Source organism: Oryctolagus cuniculus, chromosome 15 (assembly GCF_964237555.1).
Source record: "Oryctolagus cuniculus chromosome 15, mOryCun1.1, whole genome shotgun sequence".
NCBI lineage: Eukaryota > Metazoa > Chordata > Mammalia > Lagomorpha > Leporidae > Oryctolagus > Oryctolagus cuniculus.
The window spans coordinates 30,637,612-30,662,965 of NC_091446.1; the positions used below are offsets into that span (position 1 = coordinate 30,637,612).

The 25,354-nt window shown below is 50.1% G+C and overlaps 1 protein-coding gene across 1 annotated transcript in view; it reads left to right on the forward strand.

Moving 5' to 3' along the window:
* Window positions 1-25,054, forward strand: part of GOT1 (glutamic-oxaloacetic transaminase 1) — a 30,397-nt gene extending 5,343 nt beyond the window's left edge. Inside the window, exons 2-9 of the mRNA XM_002718630.5 lie at window positions 5,330-5,511; window positions 16,002-16,125; window positions 16,562-16,674; window positions 16,942-17,046; window positions 19,384-19,534; window positions 19,617-19,782; window positions 21,472-21,614; window positions 24,254-25,054. Of these exons, the coding sequence (XP_002718676.1) occupies window positions 5,330-5,511; window positions 16,002-16,125; window positions 16,562-16,674; window positions 16,942-17,046; window positions 19,384-19,534; window positions 19,617-19,782; window positions 21,472-21,614; window positions 24,254-24,393 (1,124 nt within the window). The 3' untranslated portion in view covers window positions 24,394-25,054. The remainder of the gene's footprint in view (window positions 1-5,329; window positions 5,512-16,001; window positions 16,126-16,561; window positions 16,675-16,941; window positions 17,047-19,383; window positions 19,535-19,616; window positions 19,783-21,471; window positions 21,615-24,253) is intronic.
* Window positions 25,055-25,354: the final 300 nt, after the last annotated feature.

Consider the following 25,354-nt stretch of genomic DNA (forward strand, 5'->3'; position numbering starts at 1 on the left):
GCCTTGAGGGTTAGATCCACCCCCCCCCCCCCACCTGAAGACTACTGGTTGGTTAGTGGCTATGTCAGTCTGGGAGATCTAGCCCCATTTTTATTACTTGCTTGGTATGTTTTTCAGATTTGCAAATGACACATTTTGGAAGGTAGAGTTAACTGATAGGAGAGAGCCACAAAATTTAAAATGATCATATGAAGTCTTTTATTTGTTTTGGCCTAGTATACCTTTTGACTTAGTAATATTACATTTAGAATTTTTTTTTTAAGATTTATTTACCAGGCTGGCGCCGCAGCTCACTTGGCTAATCCTCTGCCTGCGGCGCCGGCACCCGGGTTTCTAGTCCCGGTTGGGGCACGGGATTCTGTCTCGGTTGCTCCTCTTCCAGTCCAGCTCTCTGCTGTGGCCTGGGAAAGCAGTGGAGGATGGCCCAAGTGCTTGGGCCCTGCACCCGCATGGGAGACCAGGAGGAAACACCTGGCTCCTGCCTTCGGATTGGCGCAGCGCGCCAGCTGTAGCGGCCATTTTGGGGGAGAACCAACGGAAAAGGAAGACCTTTCTCTCTGTCTCTCTCTCTCTCTCACTGTCTAACTCTGCTTGTCAAAAAACAAAAACAAAAGCAAGATTTATTTACCAAAGCCAGGAGCCTGGAATTCTATCCATATCTCCCATGTGGGTGACAAGGGTCCAAGTACTTGAGCCATCCGCTGCTTTCCTAAGTGCATTAGCAAGGAACTGGATTAGAAGTGGAGCAGCCAGGACTTGAATGGCACTCATTGGATGCTGGCATTTCAGGAGGTGATTTACCCCACTGAACCACAACACTGGCCCCAGAATTTTTTCAAATACTTATGAATATGTGTAAAGATATGAACATTCATCGTGATTATAATAGTACACACTTGAAAATAGCATGGTTAATAGTGATGCATAGGAAGCCACTGAAATGATGTTGTGAATGGCTTATTTATATGAAAAAATGCCCAATCGCATTCATACGAGAAATGCAAATAAAACTACTCTGAGATATCATTTGCACCTTCTCCTTGGCAAAAATTCTCTCAGTGGATGAGGCTATGGGGAAGAGACAATTCTTTTTTATTTTTTTTTAAATTTTTTTATTTTTTTGACAGGTAGAGTGGACAGTGAGAGAGAGAGACAGAGAGAAAGGTCTTCCTTTGCCATTAGTTCACCCTCCAATGGCCGCTGCAGCCGGCGCGCTGCGCTGATCCGAAGCCATGAGCCAGGTGCTTCTCCTGGTCTCCCATGTGGGTGCAGGGCCCAAGCACTTGGGCCATCCTCCACTGCACTCCCGGGCCACAGCAGAGAGCTGGACTGGAAGAGGAGCAACTAGGACAGAATCCGGTGCCCCCACCGGGACTAGAACCCGGGGTGCTGGCGCCACAGGCGGAGGATTAGCCTATTGAGCCTTTTTTTTTTAAAGATTTATTTGAGAAGTAGAGGCAGTCAAAGAGAGCGAGAGAGAGTTCTTCCATCCGCTGGTTTACTCTAGCCACCACTGCCAGTGCTGGGCCAATCCACAGGAGCCAGTAGCTTCTTCCAGGTCTCCCATGTGGGTGCAGGGACCCAAACACTTGGGCCATCTTCCACCGCTTTCCCAGGCCATAGCAGAGAGCTGGATTGGAAGTGGAGCAGCTGGGTCTTGAACCGGCACCCATATGGGAGGCCAACACTGCAAGCGGCAGCTTTACCTGCTACGCCATGGTGCCGGCCCCAGCAGACAATCTTACACAGTGCTTGTGGGAATATAAATTGATAGAATCCCTCTGAAGGGCAATTTGGAAATAGCTATCAAAATTATAAACAGACTTGCTTCTTAGCTCACTCTTCCATTTCCAACATTGCATGTTACGTTTACATACACATGAGAGGGCTGTTCATATTCATTTGAAGTATTGTTTTAATAGCCAACTCAGATGTCTGTCCACAAGAGACTGGCGGGGGCTGGTGATGTGATGTCCTCTTAGGACATTAGCATCTTATATCAGAGCGCTGGCTCTGTGCTTCTTTTTTCTTTTTTTTGACAGGCAGAATGGACAGTGAGAGAGAGAGACAGAGAGAAAGGTCTTCCTTTTTGCCGTTGGTTCACCATCCAATGGCCACCGCGGCTGGCGCGCTACGGCTGGCGCACCGCGCACTGACCGGTGGCAGGAGCCAGGTACTTATTCTGGTCTCCCATGGGGTGCAGGGCCCAAGCACTTGGGCCATCCTCCACTGCACTCCCTGGCCATAGCAGAGAGCTGGCCTGGAAGAGGGGCAACCGGGACAGAATCCAGCGCCCCGACCGGGACTAGAACCCGGTGTGCCGGCGCCGCTAGGCGGAGGATTAGCCTAGTGAGCTGCGGCGCCGGCTGGCTCTGTGCTTCTGATCCAGCTCCCTGGGAAAACAGCAGAGGGTGGCCCAAGCCCTGCCACCCCCAACATGGATGGTGTTCCAGACTCCTGGTCTCAGCGTGGACCAGTCCTGGCCTTTGTGGGGATTTTAGGAGTCAATCAGTAATCTGTATCTGTCTCTCCCTCTCTTTCTGTCTGTCACTCTGTCAAATAAATAATTTTTTTTTTTTTTTGACAGGCAGAGTGGACAGTGAGAGAGAGAGACAGAGAGAAAGGTCTTCCTTTTTGCCGTTGGTTCACCCTCCAATGGCCGCCGCGGCCAGCGCGCTGCGGCCGGCGCACCGCGCTGATCCGATGGCAGGAGCCAGGAGCCAGGTGCTTTTCCTGGTCTCCCATGGGGTGCAGGGCCCAAGCACCTGGGCCATCCTCCACTGCACTCCCTGGCCACGGCAGAGAGCTGGCCTGGAAGAGGGGCAACCGGGACAGAGTCTGGTGCCCCGACCGGGACTAGAACCTGGTGTGCCGGCGCCGCTAGGTGGAGGATTAGCCTAGTGAGCCGCGGCGCCGGCCCCAAATAAATAAATTCTTATAAAAAACACACAAGAGACTAGTAAGAAAATATGATACATTCATCATTTAAGCAGCTGTGAAAAACAAGGACACTCTGTATACGGATATTTAGATAGAAAAAGCAAGGAATAAAATAGTATGATGTGCTTTGTTTTGTGTAAAAAGGGCAGATGTGAGGAGCTTATTTGCTTGTGTGTGACTTAGGGAAATTCTAGAGGATACATTCGAAACTGAGGACAGTTATTACGGAGGGAGGCTTCAGGCACTAGGCAGATGGGGAAGACCATGGCACTGAGACATGTGGAGCATGTCACCTATTAGAAAAACGGTTGCTGATGAGTATTAATAACATATTTAAGTGGAAAACAGCATGTTGAAAATTCCATATATGGTATGAGCCGTGGGGAAAAAAGTTGATTTTTTTAAAAAGTCAGGGATAAATTCTGTGCAGAAATCAATAAGATAAAACTTAATTACAATTACTGTAATATTTTGTTTCCATTTTAAAATCACTTGCATAAGTATAGGATTGTTGGAGACCTAAGTATTCAAGCAGAAAGCAAATGACCTCTGCTGAGAATTCTACTCAGAGAGATTATTGGCCTGGGCACCAAGCCAAAGCAGCTGCCCACTAAAGCTATAATCCTGTCACAGCCAGAAAAGTATAGAGGAAAAAAAATCAGTGCTAGCATAACTCAGCACAGCCTTAAATTACTTTTAGTGTAGAAGAACCAGTTAGAAATTTACTATAAAGTGAGGTTAAACATTGTGAAATAGGTAAATTTAGATCATTGAAAGCATGAGGCGCGGGAAGTAGATGAACCGTCTGGTAAACACTGGCTGATGTCAAAATACAGAACAAGACGAAGACGTGTTTACGTGGGTCCTTGGGTGACTGTGAAATGAGCTGTTGAACTCTGTTGTCCCAGAGTGTTTGCTCACGGTTCAGCCTCATTCTGTGCTGCAGCGCATGAGAGGAGGCAGGCCCCTTCCACCCTTCTTTCCATGCTTGTGTTAGAAGGTGCAGACTTCCTGGGCAGTAGCACCCAGACCTTCCTGGAAACCTCAGGGAGATGTAGAAAGAAGACAGCTGCTGGGCCACTGGCTGTAGAGACATCAATGCACTAGCACTATTGACCTAGCCCCTCCCCCCCCTTTTTTAAAATTTTGCTTGTTTTTGTAAGGCAGAGAGATAAAGATATCTTCTTCTCTCTCTCTCTTTTTTTTTTTTTTTTTTGACAGGCAGTGTGGACAGTGAGAGAGAGAGAGACAAAGGGCTTCCTTTGCCATTGGTTCACCCTCCAATGGCTGCTGTGGCCAGCGCGCTGCAGCCGACGCACTGCGCCTATCCGAAGGCAGGAGCCAGGTACTTCTCCTGGTCTCCCATGGGGTGCAGGGCCCAAGCACTTGGGCCATCCTCCACTGCACTCCCTGGCCACAGCAGAGAGCTGGCCTGGAAGAGGGGCAACCGGGACTAGAACCTGGTGTGCCGGCGCCGCAAGGTGGAGGATTAGCCTAGTGAGCCGCAGTGCCAGCCAAGATATCTTCTATCTACTGGTTCATTCCTGAATGCCAGCCACAGCCACGGCTGGGCCAGGCTGAAGCCAGGAGCAAGGAACACTATCTAAGTCTCTTACTTGGATGGCAAGGACCCAGATTCTTAGCCATTACTGCTACCTCCCAGGCTGTACCTCGGCAGGAAACTGGATGACAGCAGAGAAGCCAGGACTTGAACCCAAGCACTCCAGTGTGGGAGGCACGTGTCCCAAGCAGTGCCTTAACTGCTACACCAAATACCCCAACCTGGCATTTTAAAGACTTTTTTTTGTTTGTTTGTTTGCAGACTACTTACACACGCACTGCCTCATATGATCACATTTGTGATGATTTGGTTTGACTTTTGGTTTAAGAGCCAAAAGTTCCATAAGGACCATGTCTGTCCTCTATGCTTAGCACCTGGCTCAATGCATGGTCCAAAGCAGATTCTCAGCAAGTAAATGAACTTTAATTTTCTTCTGATTTATTTGAGAGGGGAGAGAGACCAACAGAAAGAATTCCTGTTCTCTGGTTTAATCCCCAAACATCCATAATAGCCACAGTTGGGCCAGGGGAGAAGCCAGGAATTCTGTGGGTCCCATGTCGGTGGCAGGGACCCAATCACAGGGACCCCTGCTGCCTCTGACCGTGCCTCAGTAGAAAGCTGGAATTGGCAGCCAGGGCAAGGAGTGGAACCCAGGGACGCCAGTGTAGGATGCAGCTGTCCCAAGCAAGGTCTTAACCACCAGGCAGACACCCACCCTGCTGTTGTGCCTTGAGTGGGAAGTGTTGGAATCCCGCTGTGTGCAGTTCCCGGTTCTAGCCTGGACAAAGCCTGAGGCGCCACTGTGTGTAACTCTTTCCCGTGTTCCAGCTTACCGCACGGACGATTGCCAGCCCTGGGTTTTGCCGGTAGTGAGGAAGGTGGAGCAGAAGATTGCTAACGACAGTAGCTTCAACCACGAGTACCTGCCCATTCTGGGCCTGGCGGAGTTCCGGACCTTTGCTTCTCGCCTTGCCCTTGGGGATGACAGCCCAGCTATTGTGGAGAAGCGGGTGAGTTTGGGGTAAGGATCTGTTGTCTCATTAGAAACTCTGAAAGCCAAGAGGAGTTGAAAATTCAGACTTCCATTTGTTTTACATTCTTAGGTGTTAGGTCTAGTGACCCAGCGATGAAAGAGTCGTTGAAGTAGCGTGAGTTCAGGAACCTGGTAGTGTAATTATCGTGGCCAGATACGAAGCACAGCCTCTTAGATCATTCAGGTTCCCACCAGCAGATGGGCAGAGCTTAGCTGTGGGATTTGAAGCAGTCAGTGGAGATGCCAAGTACAGGGAATCTGATGGAATGATAACAGACCAGGCTCCAGAGCTGCCTGTACCACAGGCAGATCATTTACCTGCCAGCTCCTGCATCTACACGTGAGAAAAAGACTCACTGTGACTAGGGAACATTTCAGGGGCCTCTGAACTGCCTGAAACTCCTTGCAGAGTTCTGTGTGTTTTTATTTCTGGGGAGAGAAGGATCATAACTTTACCAGATTTTCAAAGGATTTCTGTGCTCCTCCAGAAGTTCAAGAGCCATTGGTCTAGATGCTCTGTGAAGTCTGCCTGCTCTGGTATTCTTTAATACCTCTGGCCTTCAGAGTAGCATCTCTCATTTAGGTGCTTCCGGGTATGTATCCTGTGCATAACTAGAGACATGTGGAAGGAGAACACATTTGGAAGCAGAAGTGAGACAGGCTTATGTGGCAGGAAGTGATGCAGGACAGGTTCTCAGAGCTGTAGTAATGCAGAGGAGAGGGAGATCCATGAAGACTGCAGATGGGACTTGAGTTGAGCCTTGGAAAAAGTGTGGAGGAGGCCAGGACACTGCTTCTCAAAGCTGGTGTATATTTGTATCTCCTGGAGAGTTTTAAAAACCACACTAATGGGGCTGGTGCTGTGGTGCAGCAGGTTAACGCCTTGGCCTGAAGTACTGGCATCCTATATGGGTGCCAGTTTGAGTCCTGGCTGCTCCACTTCGATCCAGCTCTCTGCTATGGCCTGGGAAAGCAGTAGAAGATGGCCCAAGTCCTTGGGCCCCTGCACCCGCATGGGAGATCCAGAAAAAGCTGGCTCCTGGCTTTGGATTGGTGCAGCTCCGGCCATTGCGGCCATCTGGGGAGTGAGCCAGCAGATGGAAGATCTCTCTCTTTGTCTCTACTTCTCTCTGTAACTCTCTCTTTCAAATAAATAAAATAAATATTAAAAAAAAAGTAAACCCACACTGATGATTGGGCCCTGCTCCAGACTGGTGTTAAATCCAAGTCTTAGAGGGTGTTGCTCTTCTGCCCCACCTTTCACACTTTCTTGTCCTTCCTTTTTCTTACCCCCATGGGCATGTTTTTTATTTTAATTTTTTTAAAAAAATTTGAAAGGCAGAGAGAGAGACAGAGGCGGACAGAAAGATCTTCCCTCCTATCTTCTGTTTACTTTCCAAATGCCCCCCCATGGTTGGTACTGGGCCAGCCTGAAGCCAGAAACCCCATCCAGGTACCCCACATGGGTGTCAGCAACCTAACTACTTGAGCCGTCATCTGCTGCCTCCTACGGTGCAAATTAGCAGGAAGTTGGCATCAGGAGTGGAGCTGGGACCTGAACCCAGGGACTCTGATATGGGCTGCGGGTGTCTTAACTGCTATGCCACTCAGCTTGGCCATATATATATATATATGTATTTTGTTTTTTTGACAGGCAGAGTTAGTGAGAGAGAGAGACAGAGAGAAAGGTCTTCCTTCCGTTGGTTCACCCCCCAAATGGCAGCCACGGCTGGTGCGCCGCACCGATCCAAAGCCAGGAGCCAGGTGCTTCCTCCTGGTCTCCCATGTGGGTGCAGGGCCCAAGCACTTGGGCCATCCTCCACTGCACTCCCGGGCCACAGCAGAGAGCTGGACTGGAAGAGGAGCAACTGGGACAGAATCCGGCGCCCCAACCGGGACTAGAACCCAGAGTGCCGGTGCTGCAGGCAGAGGATTAGCCTAGTGAGCCGTGGCGCTGGCCGGCCGTATTTTTTTCAAAGCTCTGCAGGTGATTGCACAGTACAGCTAGGGTTGAGAACCATGAAGTACTAGAGAAGGGAATGTGAAGGGGCGTTCCTCTTGAGTGGTAGCAGTCCAGGGACAGAGGGAAGTGGTAAGCAAGCCTAGGTTGTAAGGAGCCCACCTGGGGGCTGGCGCTGTGGCTCACTTGGTTAATCCTCCATCTGTGGCGCCGGCATCCCATATGGGCTCCAGGTTCTAGTCCCGGTTGCTCTTCTTCCAGTCCAGGTCTCTGCTGTGGCTGTGGAGGATGGCTCAAGTGCTTGGGCCCCTGCACCCACATGGGAGACCAGGAGGAGGCACCCGGCTCCTGGCTTCAGATCAGCGTGGTGTGCTGGCCGCAGTGGCCATTTGGGGGGTGAACCAACGGAAGGAAGACCTTTCTCTCTGTCTCACTTTCACTGTCTAACTCTGTCAAATTAAAAAAAAAAAAAGAGCCCACCTGTTAGAGCTGGGATCTTGTTTGGAACCAGGCAGGGGAAGCCAGCTGAAGGTTTGAGCAGAGGAGTTACCCAGTAACAGTGCTGTTTGAAGAAGATAAGCCTGGCTGGACAGGTGGGAGAGGGAAGAGCTCAGGTTTTTGCAATAGTCCAGTCTAGCATTGTGCAATTTAAGCCAGCTGCCCCTGAGCCACGTTGTGCAGTCTGCTGTTCATGTGTTGAAAGGGCCACCTCTGGAGTCATCTAACCTGTCCCCACCTGCTGTTTACAGTGTTTTTTTTTTTTTTTTTTTTTTTTTTGACAGGCAGAGTGGACAGTGAGAGAGAGAGACAGAGAGAAAGGTCTTCCTTTGCCGTTGGTTCACCCTCCAATGGCCGCCGCGGCCGGTGCGCTGCGGCCGGCGCACCGCGCTGATCCGATGGCAGGAGCCAGGAGCCAGGTGCTTTTCCTGGTCTCCCATGGGGTGCAGGGCCCAAGCACCTGGGCCATCCTCCACTGCACTCCCTGGCCACAGCAGAGGGCTGGCCTGGAAGAGGGGCAACCGGGACAGAATCCGGCGCCCCGACCGGGACTAGAACCCGGTGTGCCGGCGCCGCTAGGCGGAGGATTAGCCTAGTGAGCCGCGGCGCCGGCCTTGTTTTTTTTTTTTTTTTTCCTTTTGTATATCCCACTACCCGGATGCCCTGAGAGGCTGAAGACAGGGTGAAATGAAGGTTACACCTGTGTGCATTCTTTAACATTTATCAGGAAGCAGGGAGGCTCAGGTGAAGGTCTTGGAGCTCAGACTAGCGATTAGGCAGGGAATTAACTTAATTAGGGTTTTAACTGGATTGGGACTTGGCTGAAGGACCCGAAGATGATATATGGGTAGAAACAGTAGCGTGTAGAGATTATGGGTAGCATAGGGAAATTGCTGCAAAAATCCAAGGTTTCCACAAAGAGATAGGTGCTTCCTACTGAAATGTGAGTGGGAGACTTTGACAACTGGAGGCCTGTCTTCTGAGATGCTGTAGAAAAATTACTTGGAGTTTTGTTTTGATGTGGTAAATGGGAGCAGAGTGTTGGGGAGTTCTGGGGAGCTCCGTCCTCGGAGACTGTTCCTTATCAGCTACTCGCTGTGTTGGGCACATGCTTGCTCCTCTGCCCGTGGATCCTCATTTTGATCACTTTGCACATGAAGACCTGGGGCTGTAGCTTGTACGTTGACCTGAGAGCATGGCCTTCTCTCTCAGTCTTGTTCTTCCAGTGCTATGCTTTCGATCACAGAACAGACTTAAATGGCAGTTTTCACAGCAGCACGTATTTGAGGACACTGTTTTGGGCTGGTTCAGTGTCCTCCTCTGGCATCTATATGTATCAGCTGGTACTGAGTTCTGCGCCCTTGTCTTTGAAGAAGTGCCCTCCACCCCAGGCTGCTGTCTTACTTAGCTCTGCTCTCCACCATCTCTTGCATTCTTGGAACAGCATTCTAAGACCTTCCTGCCTCTAGTCTCTTCCCTATTCTAGTATATCCAGCACACTACAGCAAGAATGATCTTCCCTAGAACAAAGCTAACCATGTCACATGTCCCTTCTCCACCTGCCCATCCCCCACAATAGTTCCCCCACTTGTCTACAGAGTAAAATCTAGATTTTTTTTCTTTTTTTTTTTATTTGACAGGTAGAGTTATAGACAGTAAGAGAGAGACAGACAGAGAGAAAGGTCTTCCTTCCTTTGGTTCACTCCCCAAATGGCCGCCACTTCCTGCGCTGCGCCGATCCAAAGCCAGGAGACAGGTGCTTCTTCCTCATCTCTTATGTGGGTGCAGGGGCCCAAGCACCTGGGCCATCTTCCACTGCCTTCCCGGGCCACAGCAGAGAGCTGGACTGGAAGAGGAGTGACTGGGACTAGAACCCGGCGCCCATATGGGTTGCCGGCGCTGCTGGTGGAGGAATAACCAAGTGAGCCACGGCGCCAGCCCTAGATTTTTATTTATTTATTTGAAAAGCAGAGTTACAGATAGAGAGGGGGAGAGACAGAGAGAGATCTTCCATCCACTGTTTCACTCCTCAAATGGCTGCATGGCCAGGGCTGGGCCAGCCTGAAACCAGGATCCCGGAACTCCATTTGAGTCTCTTAAGTGGGGGCAGGGGCCAAGTACTTGGGCCATCTTTTGCTTTCCCAGGCCCATTAGCCAGGAGCTGGATCAAAAATGAACCAGCTGGACTCGAACCAGCAACCATGTAGGATGTTGGCATTGCAGATGGTGGCTTAACCCACTGCCCCACAGTGCTAGACCTGAAAGAGCTGGATCGGAAGTGGAGCAGCTGGGACTTGAACCGGCTCCCATATGGGATGCCAGCACTGCAGCAGTGGCTTTGCCTGCTGTGCCACAGCGCTGGCCCCAGCTGGCTGTTTTCTAGACCCGACGGGGCCCAGTCATGACTCAGAAGCTTTGCCTGGCTCCTCCCTCTGCTTGGCATGCCCTCCCTCACTTCTCCATCCTCCCAGTCCCCACCTCCACGTCCTTCAAGACCTGAGTAAAGATCACTACCCTGCTAAATCCTTAGCTTCCTCAGGCAGAGCAAGTTTGAGTCCTCTGAGTTGTCAGAGGACTTTGTTCACAGCCTGAGAATAACAGTACCTACTGTGCCTACCTACCATAATGTACACTTTCACAAGTCTTTCTCTCCCATAAAACAACTGCCCGCAGACAGGGCCAGTGGCCTCCTCGTTTACCTTGGTATTCAGCATTCAGCTCCCAGCCTGGCACTCCAAGCTCCCCAGATGTTTGACTCAGTCACTCAGTGGCAGGTGCCCACCTCTAGAGAGAGGCCCTGTGCTAGGAGCTGAGTATGGCAGGGACCAGAACACACAGAATCCTTGCCTTTGCTCTCAGTGTTGTGGAGAGGAACAGACTAAACATAAGAAAAGGATACAGGATATTAAAGATGGTAAATGCTGTAAAAATGGAGCAGGGGACCAAGTTCCAGGTGCAAGGGGTGGGAGTGAGGGTGATATAGTTTTAACTGGGATGGTTGTGGTAGAAATAGAAATGCCTTCTGAGCCCAGACTTGAAGGTGACAAGGCACGAAAGAGTGAATGAACCAGAAAGCAGTGTCTTCCTTCTGCTTCTCAGGATTCAGCGTTGTCAGGTCCTTGGCCCGTTCTGAAGAGACCTATTTTCTCGTCTCCTCACTGCTTCTTATACTTTCTGTTCTCAGACCTTGGGATCCAGACAAAAATACCCATTTTTCATCTCCTGTGCAGTAGTCTCCAGGTTCTGAAGTTACCGAGCTCTCGAAAGTGGGAGGTTCGTGGGCTGTAACTCCTTGCGATGGGATGACATCGCAGTCTTTCTGTGACCTCCAGGAGACCTGGGACTTGTGTGGTGGTGCAGATCTTTTTTTAACACTGACTTTTTGCCTCTAGTTCAGCACGTGTTGGCGCAGTGCCATGCCCTAGGTCCTCTGAGAGTTGCTAGGGGTGCTGAGGTGAATGCGCAGGACCCTGCCCACACACAGCTCCTGGACGGCTCTCCTACTCCCCATAGTGAACTCACAACATCAGCAAATTGTGGTCTCAGGCAAGGGTTGAAGAGGCCAGCCCTTGCAAGCTGGCCTGGGTTGTGGGTACTGAGGCCTGTCTTGTCCAGTTCTGCACCAAGTCCTACTGGGTTTCTCCTGCTCTGGATACCCCTGTTTAGCCACAGAGGTCCAGTCGCTCCTTGGAGAAGTCTGTACTTAACTTCCTTTGGTTTTATGATTTCCCTTTATACCAGATATATGGCTTTCTTGCACTTTAGGTCAATTTGCCAAAATCAATTCATAGAATGACCAAATTGCTACATGAATGATTCACCTGAAACTAGTTCCTTTTAATTGCTGGTGTTTAAAGCAACTTGGGTTGCAGTGAAGCCATCTAGGGTTCAGGATATTTTTAGGGAATGAGAATTTGAGGGTCATACCCATCATGAATGTCAAAGATCGGTTAATGTGAGTGAAGTGGGTTTTTCTCTTCTAAGCGCATTTTCAGTCTAGTCTTCTGATTTCCTGACTTCTTGTAATGAATTTCCTTTCTGGAGTGGGAGAGAAAGGGTGGAATTAAAAGTTGAGCACAAGAAATCATGCCTGGGAGTGTTTTCACTAGTTTCCATATATAGCTGCTGTGTTTCCATGGTAACTTCAAATTGTGTTTAGGGGAAACCTTGTTCATTTGAGTAGGAAGTATTAGCGTGCCAGAGTCACACCAAGGTATGGAATTGGCATTCGTCTTAGCTGGGTGACAAATCCATGAAAAAGGTAGACATTTGGGTTCTATGACCTTGGTAGTGATGTGCATGAAGAATCCAGGTGGATCACAGTGTGGCAACAAACCCTTAAAGCAGTGGCAAGGGCTCGTGCTCAGAAGAGGTCACTGCAAAGAACAGAGACAGCAGTGCCCCAGGTCTGATGTGTGTTGTCTTCACCCTGGTCCTCTCCCCGAGCCGCTGGCTCCAGTGTACAGCTGTGCTCAGTTCCCCGTCTCCGTGAGCAGCAGCTTTGCCTGTATCCGCGTTTCTGGTGGTGTTCTTTCACAGACACTAAGACCTATCCATACAGACTGAACAGGGGGGAGTACTAGTGGTGATAATCGGTGTCTGCCTGGTTCTTGGTGTAAGTGGGATTTCTGCTGATGATTCCTTGCTCGTGGTGAAGCTGCCCTGCAGGTTGAATGAATCTTTTTTCCCAGTTATTTCCAGGAAGTATCCAGAGTGTCCTGATTTACTGAGCATTGGTGTCATGAACAGCCAAGCTCTTCTCTGCTGTGGTCATTTGGGTTATCTCTGTCTAGCAGCTGACAAATTATATCATATATGAATACCTGTTAATCACACATTCTTGAGATGACTTACTTGGTCAATGGGTATTTTTTAATGTATTGTTAATTCATTTAATAATATTTATTTGGGAAGTTAGTATCTATTCATGAATAGGCTAAATGGTTTCCTTTTTTCTACATTTTTCCTTTGTCATTTTTTTTTTTTTTGAAAGAGTTACAGAAGGGAGGAGCGAGAGAGAGAGAGACAGACAGACATATTCCATCCATCCGCTGGTTTACTCCTGAAATGGCCAGAATGACCAGGGTTGGACCAGGCTGAAGCTAGGAGCCAGGAGGTTCTTCCAGGTGTCTCACATGGGTGGCAGGGGCCCAAGGACTTGGGCAATCTGCTGCTGCTTTCCCAGGCTCGTTAACAGGGAGTTGGATTGGAAGTGGAGCAGCCAAGACTTGAACTGGAACCCATATAGGATGCTAATGCTACAGGTGGTGGCTTACCAAACTGTACCACAGTGCTGGCCCATCCATTTTTTTTTTTTTTTTAAGATTTATTTATTTACTTGAAAGGCAGTTACAGAGAGAGAGAGAGAGAGAAAGGGGGAGAAAAAGAGAGATCTCCCATCTACTGGTTCACTCCCCAAATGGGGGCAAGCGAAAACCAGGAGCCAGGAACTCCATCCAGGTCTCCCGTGTGGGTGCAGGGGCCCAGGCAATTGGATCATTCTTGTCTGTTTTGCCAAGCACATGGGCAGAGAAGTGGATCAGAAGTGAAGTATTCAGGACTCAAGCCAGTGCTCTTATGGGATGCTGGCATTGCAAGCAGCGGCTTAACTTGCTGCACCACACGCCAGCTCCTCCTCTAGCATCTTGCAGCATCAAGGTTATGTTAGGTTTTGAAAAGACTTCGGAAACTTTTTTCCATATCTAGGATGGTTTTTTCACCCTTTCATTTCAAATCTGTGTAAGGCCAGCGCCGTGGCTCACTAGGCTAATCATCCACCTTGCGGCGCCGGCACACCAGGTTCTAGTCCCAGTCGGGGCGCCGGATTCTGTCCTGGTTGCCCCTCTTCCAGGCCAGCTCTCTGCTGTGGCCAGGGAGTGCAGTGGAGGATGGCCCAAGTCCTTGGGCCCTGCACCCCATGGGAGACCAGAATAAGTACCTGGCTCCTGCCTTCAGATCAGCACGGTGCGCCGGCTGCAGCGCCCCGGCCGCGGCAGCCATTGGAGGGTGAACCAACGGCAAAGGAAGACCTTTCTCTGTCTCTCTCTCTCTCACTGTCCACTCTGCCTGTCGAAAAACAAAAACAAAAACAAAAAAAACCCCAAATCTGTGTAAAAGTTGGGGAAGCAGGGCCGGTGCCATGGCTCACTTGGTTAATCCTCTGCCTGTGGCGCCGGCATCCCATATGGGCCCTGGGTTCTAGTCCTGGTTGCTCCTCTTCCAGTCCAGCTCTCTGCTTTGGCCCGGGAGTGCAGTGGAGGATGGCCCGAGTGCTTGGGCCCTGCACCCGCATGTGAGACCAGGAGGGAGCACCTGGTTCCTACCTTCGGATCGGCGCAGCGCAGGCCTTGGCAGCCATTTGGGGGGTGAACCAATGGAAGGAAGACCTTTCTCTCTGTCTCTCTCTCTTACTGTCTGTAACTCTACCTGTCCAAAAAAAAAAAAAAAAAAAAAAAAAGAAAGAAAAAAGAAAAAGTTGGGGAATCCCTGTGTCTCATCACCTAGCTTCTGCAGTCACCTGTACTCTGATGCGGTTAATCTTGTACATCTCGCCCCTCCTACTCCCCAACCCCTTGCCACTGCCAAGCTGGATCATTTTATAGCAAATCTCCAACATCTAAACCATTTCTTAAAATTACTGTAAAATTTTACATATAACACATGAACACATTCTTCTTGTTTTTATTTATTTATTTATTTTAAAGATTTATTTATTTGAAAGTCAGAATTACACAGAGATAGAAGGAGAGGCAGAGAGAGAGAGAGGTCTTCCATCCGCTGGTTCACTTCCCAATTGGTTGCAACGGCTGGAGCTGCATCGATCTGAAGCCAGGAGCCAGGAGCTTCTTCTGGGTCTCCCACGTGGGTGCAGGGGCCCAAGGACTTGGGCCATCTTCTACTTTCCCAGGCTATAGCAGAGAAGTGGAGCAGCCGGGACTCGAACTGGCACCCATATGGGATGCTGGCACTGCTTTACCTGCTACGCCACAGCGCCGGCCCCATCTCTCTTCTTGTTTTTAAAAGACAACTTATAGATTGGGCCAAAGTCTCTTTTGCCCACTGTTCCTTCATCTTAGTCCTCTCTGCGGAGTCACCACGGTTAGAAGCCTGGTGTACCCCTCCTTTTGCGTGTGATTTTCTTTCCTCCTCCTTCTCTGGCCGTGCCTGTATTGGGCAACATGCAATTGATGCCATTTCTCTACTGAAAGGCTTATGCTGAGCCCTAATGAGAGTTTTGAAGGGACAAACGCAGAGCTTGGTAGAACAGCATAGCAAGATGCAGTGACCAGGTGTAGAGTGGACAGCCCGTATTTGTGCCCAGCTCCGCCACTTACCAGCCTCGTGCTTCGGCTTGCCGCCTCCCTGCATCCCTTTCCTCATAGGGAAACTGGGGATATAGAACTTTCCTGGTGTGTGAGGGTCAGGTGAGGTCAGGACTGGAAGAGGAGCAACTGGGACTTTTATTACTGCCCATATTAAGTCACTGAGATGAGAGGGAGGAAAGGCACTCACATGTCACCCTTGTTTTGCTACAACATGTTCCTGCGGCTTCACAAGCCCTAATCCCAGAGATGAGAAGGAGTTCTGCAGGTTGGTGTCAAGGCAAGCGAGAGACAGTTTTCCAAACTTCTGCTGGAAGACATTTTAATCTCGGGATGGGAGCTGAAAATGTGGGTTTGCCTTCTTGGGCAGGCACTAGTGTGGTGGCGATGGCCCCGCCTCTGTGTTCAGAAGCTCCGCCTCGAGCCAGGGAGGACTCCAGCCTCCTGTGCACAGGGTGGCGACCTTGAGCGACATGCTTCCCTTGCTTAGCCTGTTTCCTCATTTGTAAACAGAGGCCACAGTATCAGTGCCTTCTCCTTGTGCCAGGGTGAGGTTTGAGTGAGATACCACAATTACAGGGCTTGACACTGAGCAGGCACACAGCAAGCGCCCATTGTGACCTTAGTTTTGCCGGTATCCTCTGACCTCACCATTAGCAACCTATGACCCTGCTTCTTCTCTTTCAGGTCGGAGGTGTGCAGTCTTTGGGCGGAACAGGTGCCCTTCGGATTGGAGCTGAGTTCTTAGCACGGTGGTACAATGGCATAAACAACAAGGACACGCCAGTCTATGTATCCTCACCAACCTGGGGTGAGTCTTTGAGCTGTCACGAGGGGAGAGACAGGGAAGCCAGAGAGAATTATCCTCACAGAAAACGGTGACTTTGGGGAGGTGCGTGACGGTGGTTTATGGCCTTACGTGAGAAACATGGTACTCAAATTCAAATCAGGAATAGTTTCTCCTGAGTCTCCTGGAGGGCTTCTGTTTTAGGCTGTGTTGAAACTCCCCAGAGGAGGTGTGGAGTGTAGATGTAGGAGGTAGCAGTGCAGTGGGGTGGAAGTTTGGCATGAATGCAAGGGGTGGACTTGCTCTTGGTGACAGTCCTTCTCTGTTCTGACTCCTGGCCCCAGGGATCCCTGTGGACTTTGAGTCTGTGAGGGCCCTGGAAGCCAACTTATATCCTTTCTAATTAGGCCTCCTCCTAGTGTTTCTCTGAGCGTTTAACGGTTTACCCCTTTGCTTGCAGAGAATCATAATGCTGTATTTTCTGCCGCTGGTTTTAAGGACATCCGATCCTATCACTACTGGGATGCGGAGAAGAGAGGACTCAACCTCCAGGGTTTCCTGAATGATCTGGAGGTGGGTGATAGAGAAGACGAAGGGAAAGGTCCCACGGTGTCATCAGAAAGAGCAGTAAGAGCCTTAGAGCGATTGATTAGCGAGAGTCTGGACTCTTTTCCCGAGCCAGGTGGCGGTTTCTGAACTGTCCTGCAACGGGGAGAGCACCACAGACTGAAGAAGAGCTAAGACACAGGCGCCCCTTGCCCTCTGCTGCCGGCGCGCGGCCGACTCTGCCTCCCCGGGGTGTTGCTAGTGTCAGAGCTGACACAGCTTCCTTCTCCGCAGAGCGCCCCCGAGTTCTCCATCTTTGTCCTCCATGCCTGTGCCCACAACCCGACTGGGACCGACCCGACCCCGGAGCAGTGGAAGCAGATCGCTTCTGTGATGAAGGTAACCGCCTTTTCTGAGAACCTCTTAAATGGAGCACGGCTCCTACTGTGATTTGATGTGTTCCCATGCAGGGCCTGCTTACCAGAGAATTTGAAAAATGGAGAAAAGTCCAAAGAAGAAAATAAATATTAACTGTAAATCCTGTTACCCAAAAGAAAGACACTGACACTGTTAGTGTTTGGGTACATAGAATGTCAGGCTGTGTGCGTGTGTGTTTTACAGAGATGGGATCACTTTGTCTACACTGTTTTGTAGCACATTTTGTTTTTCACTTGAACTGCTTGGTACACATCACTACATGTTTTGCAGCATGGTTTTTCAAAGCCCTATTATATTTCTTTCATGGCTACGCCATATTAGTGATTGGGTAAATCAGCTGATGGATATTTAGGCATATTTCTGATTTCTTGATCTTATGAACAATTATGTAAAATTTTTATTTTAATTATTTCTTTGTGATAATCTATATTGGAGTCTCTAGCTCCAAGTGGATACATTCTTCATTAACAGGCTTATAAAATGCTTGTTGAGCTCTCATGTGCTGGGTACCTTGGGGATACAGTGATGAACAAAGCAGACATGGTCCCTGCCCTTATCCTCTTTCGGGTGGCTAGTGAGTACGAAGGCAGTTAGCATTTTGGGAGATAGCCATGTGAATGGGGGTCTATGGTCCAGACTTCAGTCAGTGTGTGTGGGGGGAGGACGGAGGTTGGGGGAATGGTGGTGATGGCAGAAGACTTCATGGAATAAGTGGTTTTTCATGTTCAGCCTTACGGGACGGGGAGGAGTGAGGAAGGCCGCAATGGGTGGGTGCTGGTAGAGAGCAAGTGTTCCCTGAAGAGGCAGGAGTGTGGTCCAAGCCCAGGACTGCCCTTGCTAAGGCTAAAGAGTGAAAGGGACCAGGTCCATGCTGAGGCCTGGGACTTTGTTCTCTGGGCAGCCCCAGGCCTCTGAAGCCTCTGTTGTTGGAGTGACGTGGTAAGATGGTGCATTGTCTTAAGGTCGCCCTGCCTACACAGCGGGAACGGAAGAAAGGGAGAGCAGTGGGAGGCTACTGCCCTTCTCCAGATGGGAGTTGATGGACCTGAAAGCAGTAGGTGGCAGTGGGGAGGGTGAGATGCAGATGGATTCTGGAGTCTGCAGGGGACAGGACCAGTGGGACTTGGGATGTGACTGGATGTAGGGGGTGACCTGCAAAGGCCAGAGTCAAGATCCACCGGGCTCCGGTTTGGAGAGGTTGGGAGGGGGCAGTGGCCTCCTCTCAGAGAGAATGGCCAGCAGTAGGGGAGGGTTTGGTATGCGGGGCCCTTTGAGGAGACAGGAGTGACAAGAATAGGGGCTACTCTGCTTTTTTTTTGAGTCCTCAGTCGAATGGCCCTAAAGTTAGGAAGCTCTGGGGATACCAGGCCTCACTTGACTGATTTATCACAGCAGGAATTCATGGAGAAGACTCCTAACATGGGACAGTACCTCCATGCCCCAGCAATAGCTCTGTTGGCAAAGTTGTGTTGTGACATTCTAGAACAATCTACTTTAAAAGTAAGGTTTTGGGTTAAACTGCTTGGGAGCTTCTGTTCCATATTGGAGTGCCAGTTTGAGTCCTGGCTCCTCGGCTTCCAGTCCAGCACCCTGCCACCCACATGGAGACCCAGAAGGAGTTCTTCACTCCTGGCTTCAGCCTGGCCCAGCCTGGCCCAGCCTCAGCTGTTGTAGGCATTTGTAGACTAAACCAGAGGATGGAAGATCTTTCTTTTTCTTTCTTTATTGTTCTGCCTTTCAAGTAGATGAAAGTGAGGTTTATTTGGGGCAGATGTGGTACAAAGGGTTCTGTCACTTGGGACAGCCACATCCCATGCCGGAGTGCTGGATCTTGCTCTGGCTACTCCAGTTCTGATCCAGCTTCCTGCTAGTGCATCCTGGGAAGCAGCAGGTGATGGCTCAAGTGTTTGAGGCCCTTGTCACCCACATGGGAGGCCCTGATGGAGTTGTGGCTCCTGGCTTCAGCTTGGTTCATTCAGCTTGATTATTACATTTGGGGAGTGAACCAGCATATGTAAGATCTCTCTCTGTCTCTCTCTCTCTTGCTTTCTTCCTTTCAAGTAGATGAAAATAAATAAACCAAGAAAAAGAAGGCAAAGTTTACTGAAATTGTTAGGCTTGTTGGTTGGGATTTAGCTGAACAGAGAAACACGTAAAAATGGAGGTTAGGGGCAGGTGGACACGAAACAGGAGGAGCGGACAGGGTTAGCTGCCCTTCTAGGCACCAGCTGGGGACGGAAGGCCGGCGTCAGGCTGGTTCTAGGATTTCCTGCCCTGACTCACTCTCCTTGCTCGCAGCGCCGGTTTCTGTTCCCCTTCTTTGACTCAGCCTATCAGGGCTTCGCATCTGGAGACCTTGAGAAAGACGCCTGGGCCGTTCGCTATTTTGTGTCTGAAGGCTTCGAGCTCTTCTGTGCCCAGTCCTTCTCCAAGAACTTCGGGCTCTACAGTGAGTGCTCGCCCGAGTGACAGCCCCGCCTCTCCGCCGCGCCCCCTTGGCAGTCAAGGCTGATTCTTGTCCCTCTCTCTAGATGAGCGAGTGGGGAATCTGACCGTGGTCGGAAAAGAACCTGACTGTATCCTCCGGGTCCTGTCCCAGATGGAGAAGATTGTGCGGATCACTTGGTCCAATCCCCCCGCCCAGGGAGCCCGCATCGTGGCCTACACCCTCTCTACTCCTGAGCTCTTTAAGGAATGGTAAGAGGCTCATAGTCGGAGAGGTGAGGGCTGGGAGTGCAGAACTGTGATTGTCCATTGTATTTAATTAGGCCTCTTCTGTTTATTTTGGCAGAGACAAGATGGAATTACACTAATTTTTTTTTGTAAGAATTTTATTTGTTTTTACTTTGTAAGTTTTTACTTACTTGAGAGGCAGTGGGGGTGGGGGCGCTTGCAGGAGAGAAGACTCCCATCCTCTGGTTCACTCTCCCAATGCTGCAACAGCTGGGGAGGGGGCCAAAGCCAGGAGCCAGGAACTCAGTCTTTGTGTCCCACGTGGCTGGTGGGGAACGTGAGCAGGAAGCTGCCATCAGGAGCCAGAGGCGGGAGTTGAACTCAGGTCCTCCAGTGCGGGGCGTCGGTGTCCTAGCCTGCATCGTAACTGCTAAGACAAAAGTCCACTCCACGTTAACCTCTTTGGATCTGAGATTCTGCTGTGGAGCAGAGCTAATGCTTAGCTCACGGGTGCCCAACACAGCACTCGGGACCAAGGCCGAGGTGCTCGGTGAATGGGTGTCTCTGCCAGGGACCAAGGCCAAGGTGCTCAGTGAATGGGTGTCTCTGCCGTTCTGCCTGCCACCCAGTCTTCTGTCCCTGGAAGCTGGAAGTCACAAGAAGGAATTCCCGAGAGAATACTCAGCGTCATGGCCATGTGACACTTTTTGGGCTCTTGATTCCCATCTCGGATTTATACAGTTGTCTCCCCTTATCCACAGTGGATACGTTCCAAAACCCACCCGCTAGATACCTGAAGCTGTGGATAGTACTGAGCCCTCTGTATACTGTGTTATCTCCTACGTTTACATGTATCTATAATGAAATTTAATTTATGAGCTAGGCACAGTAAGAGATTATAACAATGTACTGCAGTGAAAATTATTTAAAATGTATGAATTGTTTATTTCTAGAATTTTCCGTATACTTTGGACTGACTGCAGTTGACAAAGGGTAGCCGAGCTTGTGAAAAGAGAAACCATAGATAAGAGGACACTAACGTGTTTTATTTTACAATAAAGTAATTTTTATGTAGTTGCTGACTCTGCAATCTTTGGTTAGCTAGGCCTGATAAAAAGCTATCACCTCAGGTAAGCCTGAGATGAAACTGGAGGTACACCAGGGTGGGTGTTGTGGCACAGCAGGTTAATCCCCTGCTGGAACTCCCGCGTCCCCTACTGGGGTGTGGATTCGAGTCCTGGCTGCTCCGCCTCCCATCTAGCTTCCTGCTAATGCACCTCGGAAGGCAGCAGATGATGGCCCAAGCACTTGGGCCCCTTCTACCCACATGGGAGACCTAGACACAGTTCCAGGCTCCTGGCCTCGGCCTGGCCCAGCCCTGGATGTTGAAAGCATTTGGGGAGAGAACCAGGGGATGGAAGATCTCTGTCTTCTGTGTGTCACTCTACCTTTCAAATAAACAAATATTAATAAATCTGAGAAAAGGAGGGGGATGGCTAGCACTGCCTTTATCCGTGCACCCAGTGCTGTCCTGTTCCCTGTGCCTGCTGCATCTGTCTCTGCTCTGCTCAGCCACCACCCAGGTGTCCACCCGTTGCGATGGGCAGGTTGCGATCCCAGTTACATTTCATGGCTCAAACTGCAGTTTTTAAACCTACATGTTTTGTGTACTCTCTCCCATCTGGCTTGGATACGCCGCTGTCCTTGCTTCAGGACAGATAACGTGAAGACAATGGCTGACCGGATTCTGACCATGAGAGCGGAACTCAGGGCACGACTAGAAGCCCTCAAGACCCCTGGGACCTGGAATCACATCACTGAGCAGATTGGCATGTTCAGCTTCACCGGGCTGAACCGTAAGTGGCCCGAGCACGTGCACTCACTCACACCACTCCTGTTGGTTGCTGGCCTGGAGCTCACCTGTGTTAGCTGTGCTTTGATTTTCCACCAGCCTTTGCTTAGGGCCAGGACAAGTCAGGTTTTCTCAATGTGTCCTCCTGCCTCCTGACTCCATCTCAGAAAAGCACTGTTGTGCTCTGACCCATACCCAAGATACTTCTGTTCTAGCAAGTGGTTTAGAGCCAACAACCAAAGAAAGTAAAGGAATAGCCCGGTTAGCTGTGGGTGTTCTCATGCCTGGAACAGGGAATTAGTTCACTTGAGTAAGACATCCTTAAACAACTGTAAGAATAATAAATGTAGGGCTGGCACTATAACATAGCAGATAAAGCCACTCCTTCCAGTGCCAGTATCCCACATGGGCGCTGGTTTGAGCCCCAGCTGCTCCACTTCTGACCCTGCTCTCTGCTATGGCCTGGGAAAGCAGTGAAAGATGGCCCAAGTGCTTGGGCCCCTGCCCCTGTGTGGGAGACCTGGAAGAAGCTCCTGGCTCCTGGCTTCAGTTTGGCCCAGCCCCAGCCATTGTGGCCGTTTGGAGAGTGAACCAGCAGATGGAAGACTCTCTCTCTCTCTCTCTCTCTCTGCCTCTCTGAAACTCTGCCTTTCAAATAAACAAATCTTTAAAAAAAATAGTAAGCATAATGGAAATGGTCTCTAGTAGCAGCATTCTGAAAGTTCACAAGATGAACTACTACTAAGCAGAGTTGGAGTTAGTTTTGTGAACTGACCAATGATGAGACCAGACCTGTGCTTACTATATAAAAGTCATATTTTTACTTGATATCATTTACCATTTTTTTCTAAGATTATTTATTCGAAAGGCAGAGTTACAGAGAGAGAAAGATTTTCCACTTGTTGGTTCACTCCTCAAATGGCTGCAACAGCTAGGACTGGGCCATGTCAAAGCCAGGAGTCTGGAACTCCATCAAGGTCTCCCATGTGGTTGGCAGGGTCCCAAGTACTTGGGCCATCTTCCGCTGTTTTCCCAGGCACAAAATCAGGGAGCTGGATCAGAAGTGGAGCAACTGGGACCTGAACCGGTGCCCATATGGGTGCTGGTGTTGCAGGCAGCAGCTTAACCCCCGTGACACCACGCCAGCCCCTCCTTTGCCATTTTTAAAAGCAGGTTTTTTTTCCCTCTCCTCCCAACGTTTCATTAGGAAAACATACAGAACATTGGGAGGAATCGCACAGTGAAGGCCAAGTCCCACTGCCTCGCTTCCCCAAAGCTCATGTCACAGTTTTTTTTTTTTTTTTTTTTTTTTTTGGACAGAGTAGACAGTGAGAGAGAGAGACAGAGAGAAAGGTCTTCCTTTGCCGTTGCGGCCGGCGCACCGCGCTGATCCGAAGGCAGGAGCCAGATGCTTCTCCTGGTCTCCCATGGGGTGCAGAGCCCAAGCACCTGGGCCATCCTCCACTGCACTCCCGGGCCACAGCAGAGAGCTGGCCTGGAAGAGGGGCAACCGGGACAGAATCCGGCGCCCCGACTGGGACTAGAACCTGGTGTGCCGGTGCCGCAAGGCGGAGGATTAGCCTAGTGAGCCGCAGCGCCGGCCAATGTCACAGCTCTTGGGGACCTGTTCTCCACCAGCATGGGAGCTGGCGACATCCCTCGAGTTATATTCAAAACATTGCATATTATCCTTCTTCCAGGGAAAAAGTCCTTGACTGTCACTAGTTTCTCAAATTGTGACACACCCCTCTTGCCCACAAGTGGGGAAGTTGCATTTTTATTCAAACAAAACCAATCCAGGGTGGGAGCCCGGACCACAACCTTTGCATCTGGGGCACAGCTTTCCACACAGGCCTCGCCTGTGGCCCTGCTGGCTGTGAGGCGGGGCTTTATCTCCGCAGGTAACCGTCATTCGCAGTTAAAGCTGGTCAAGGTGCCTCCCAAAGCTGGCTTGCTGTTTGTTTTATTTTGTTGTTTGGCGGGACGCGTGGGCAGCACCAGTCCAGAGTCCAGGGTTTTACTGCCATCGAGAGGCAGCTTAGAGTTGTAGGACGGGAGTTACACTGCCTGCCCTAAAGTCCATGTTCACTATTCAGCAGCTGCAATTGGGAAAGCCATTTAGTTTCTTGCGGTCCTATCTATATGATAGGGATGATATGATAAGGTTATTACCAAGATTAACTGCATCAAAAATAAAGTGCTTAGAACACCGCCTGGCACATAGTGTTGCTCCTTTGATTGTTGTAATGATTCTACTATTATCCCATGCCCTCAGACTGACGGTGTCTTAAGGGAGCTAATCAGTTAGGCCAAGATCAGCCAGAATTGTATCATGGACTGGCAGTGATGCAGAACCACTCTAGGGATGGGATTGAAGCATAAAGAAAAGAGAGGCGGCCCTTTCCCATTTCATACCTGCGGCACTGCTGCAAACGCGGAAGGCTGGGAAGTGACCACACACCTGATGGCCCCGGGTCAGAGGTCAGCGTAGGTTTTCAGCTATTGGCTCATTCATGGCATTTGTCTTGGGGAGAGGCGGGGGCTGTCCAAAAAGTCTGGAAAACTGTGGTTATTATACAATCCCTGCACCTCCACTGCTTACAGGGCCCCTCCTACTCTGACGAGCTCTTTTGTCTCCAACAGCCAAGCAGGTCGACTACCTGATCAACGAAAAACACATCTACCTGCTGCCAAGTGGGCGCATCAACATGTGTGGCCTCACCACCAAAAACCTCGACTACGTGGCCACCTCCATCCATGAAGCAGTCACCAAAGTCCAGTGAAGAAACACCCTCCAGTCCAGCACCACCTGATTGGGTCTCTGCACGTGTGTCCCCCACCCACACAAACCCAGCTGTACATATCATGGATTGAAGATGACTCAAGGACTGAGAAGGGCGGATGCTGTGTAACCTGGTCCAGGGAGAACACCTCTTGGAAAGAACTGGGGGCTTGGGATTAGAGCCTTTCGGAGGCCAGGGCAAATTAAGCTTTTTATTTAAAAATAAAACAGTGCTCCGATCATGAGATGCAGGTATCTTGCCACTCTCCCTAGCAGCAGGAGTGTGGCCCGTGTTGTTCGTATGCTGCTGTGTGTTGCTCAACTCTGCAGAGTCCAGTCCCAAAGAGCAGGTTGCCAGAAGGAGGCGAGTGTGGTTGTGGGATTCGGCTGTGGCATTAAAACTCGTCATCTCCACCCACAGTGTGCTGTCTTCCCGCTCTTTCTGCATGGTGGCATCCCTGGTCCCGAGTTTTGTCTTCCGGGTGAGTGTGGTAAGAGATTTGCATCATGACACACGCAGATACACACTTCTGGAACTGAAACCAAGGTTTCAGAACCGCTACTGACCCTCTCTCTGTGTAGTGCATCCTGACATTTTCTAGTCCATTCTGTTGTATTCTATTTCACTGAAAAAAAATTAATAAATAAAATCCTAATGAAGACCCATGGAATTTATTTTGTGAGTTGTAACCCAGCTTAAAATGAGGGATTTACTGGTGGCTAAAGTAAATACTAAAATGTGTTCCCAAAATATGACTGACTCCCTCTGGTGAACTCACCACCCCGCAACCCCGTATCCATATTGTGGGCAGGTCATGCGGAGGCCAGCTGTCTTTGGATATCACCTGTAGGAGGGATGACATCGCCCAGGGTGATTCTAGAAGAGCAGCCCCTCCTACTGCAGCTGGAGGGCCCCCTAGGCCCTTGGACAGCTGCAGCAGTTAAACAGCTCACGGTTCGCA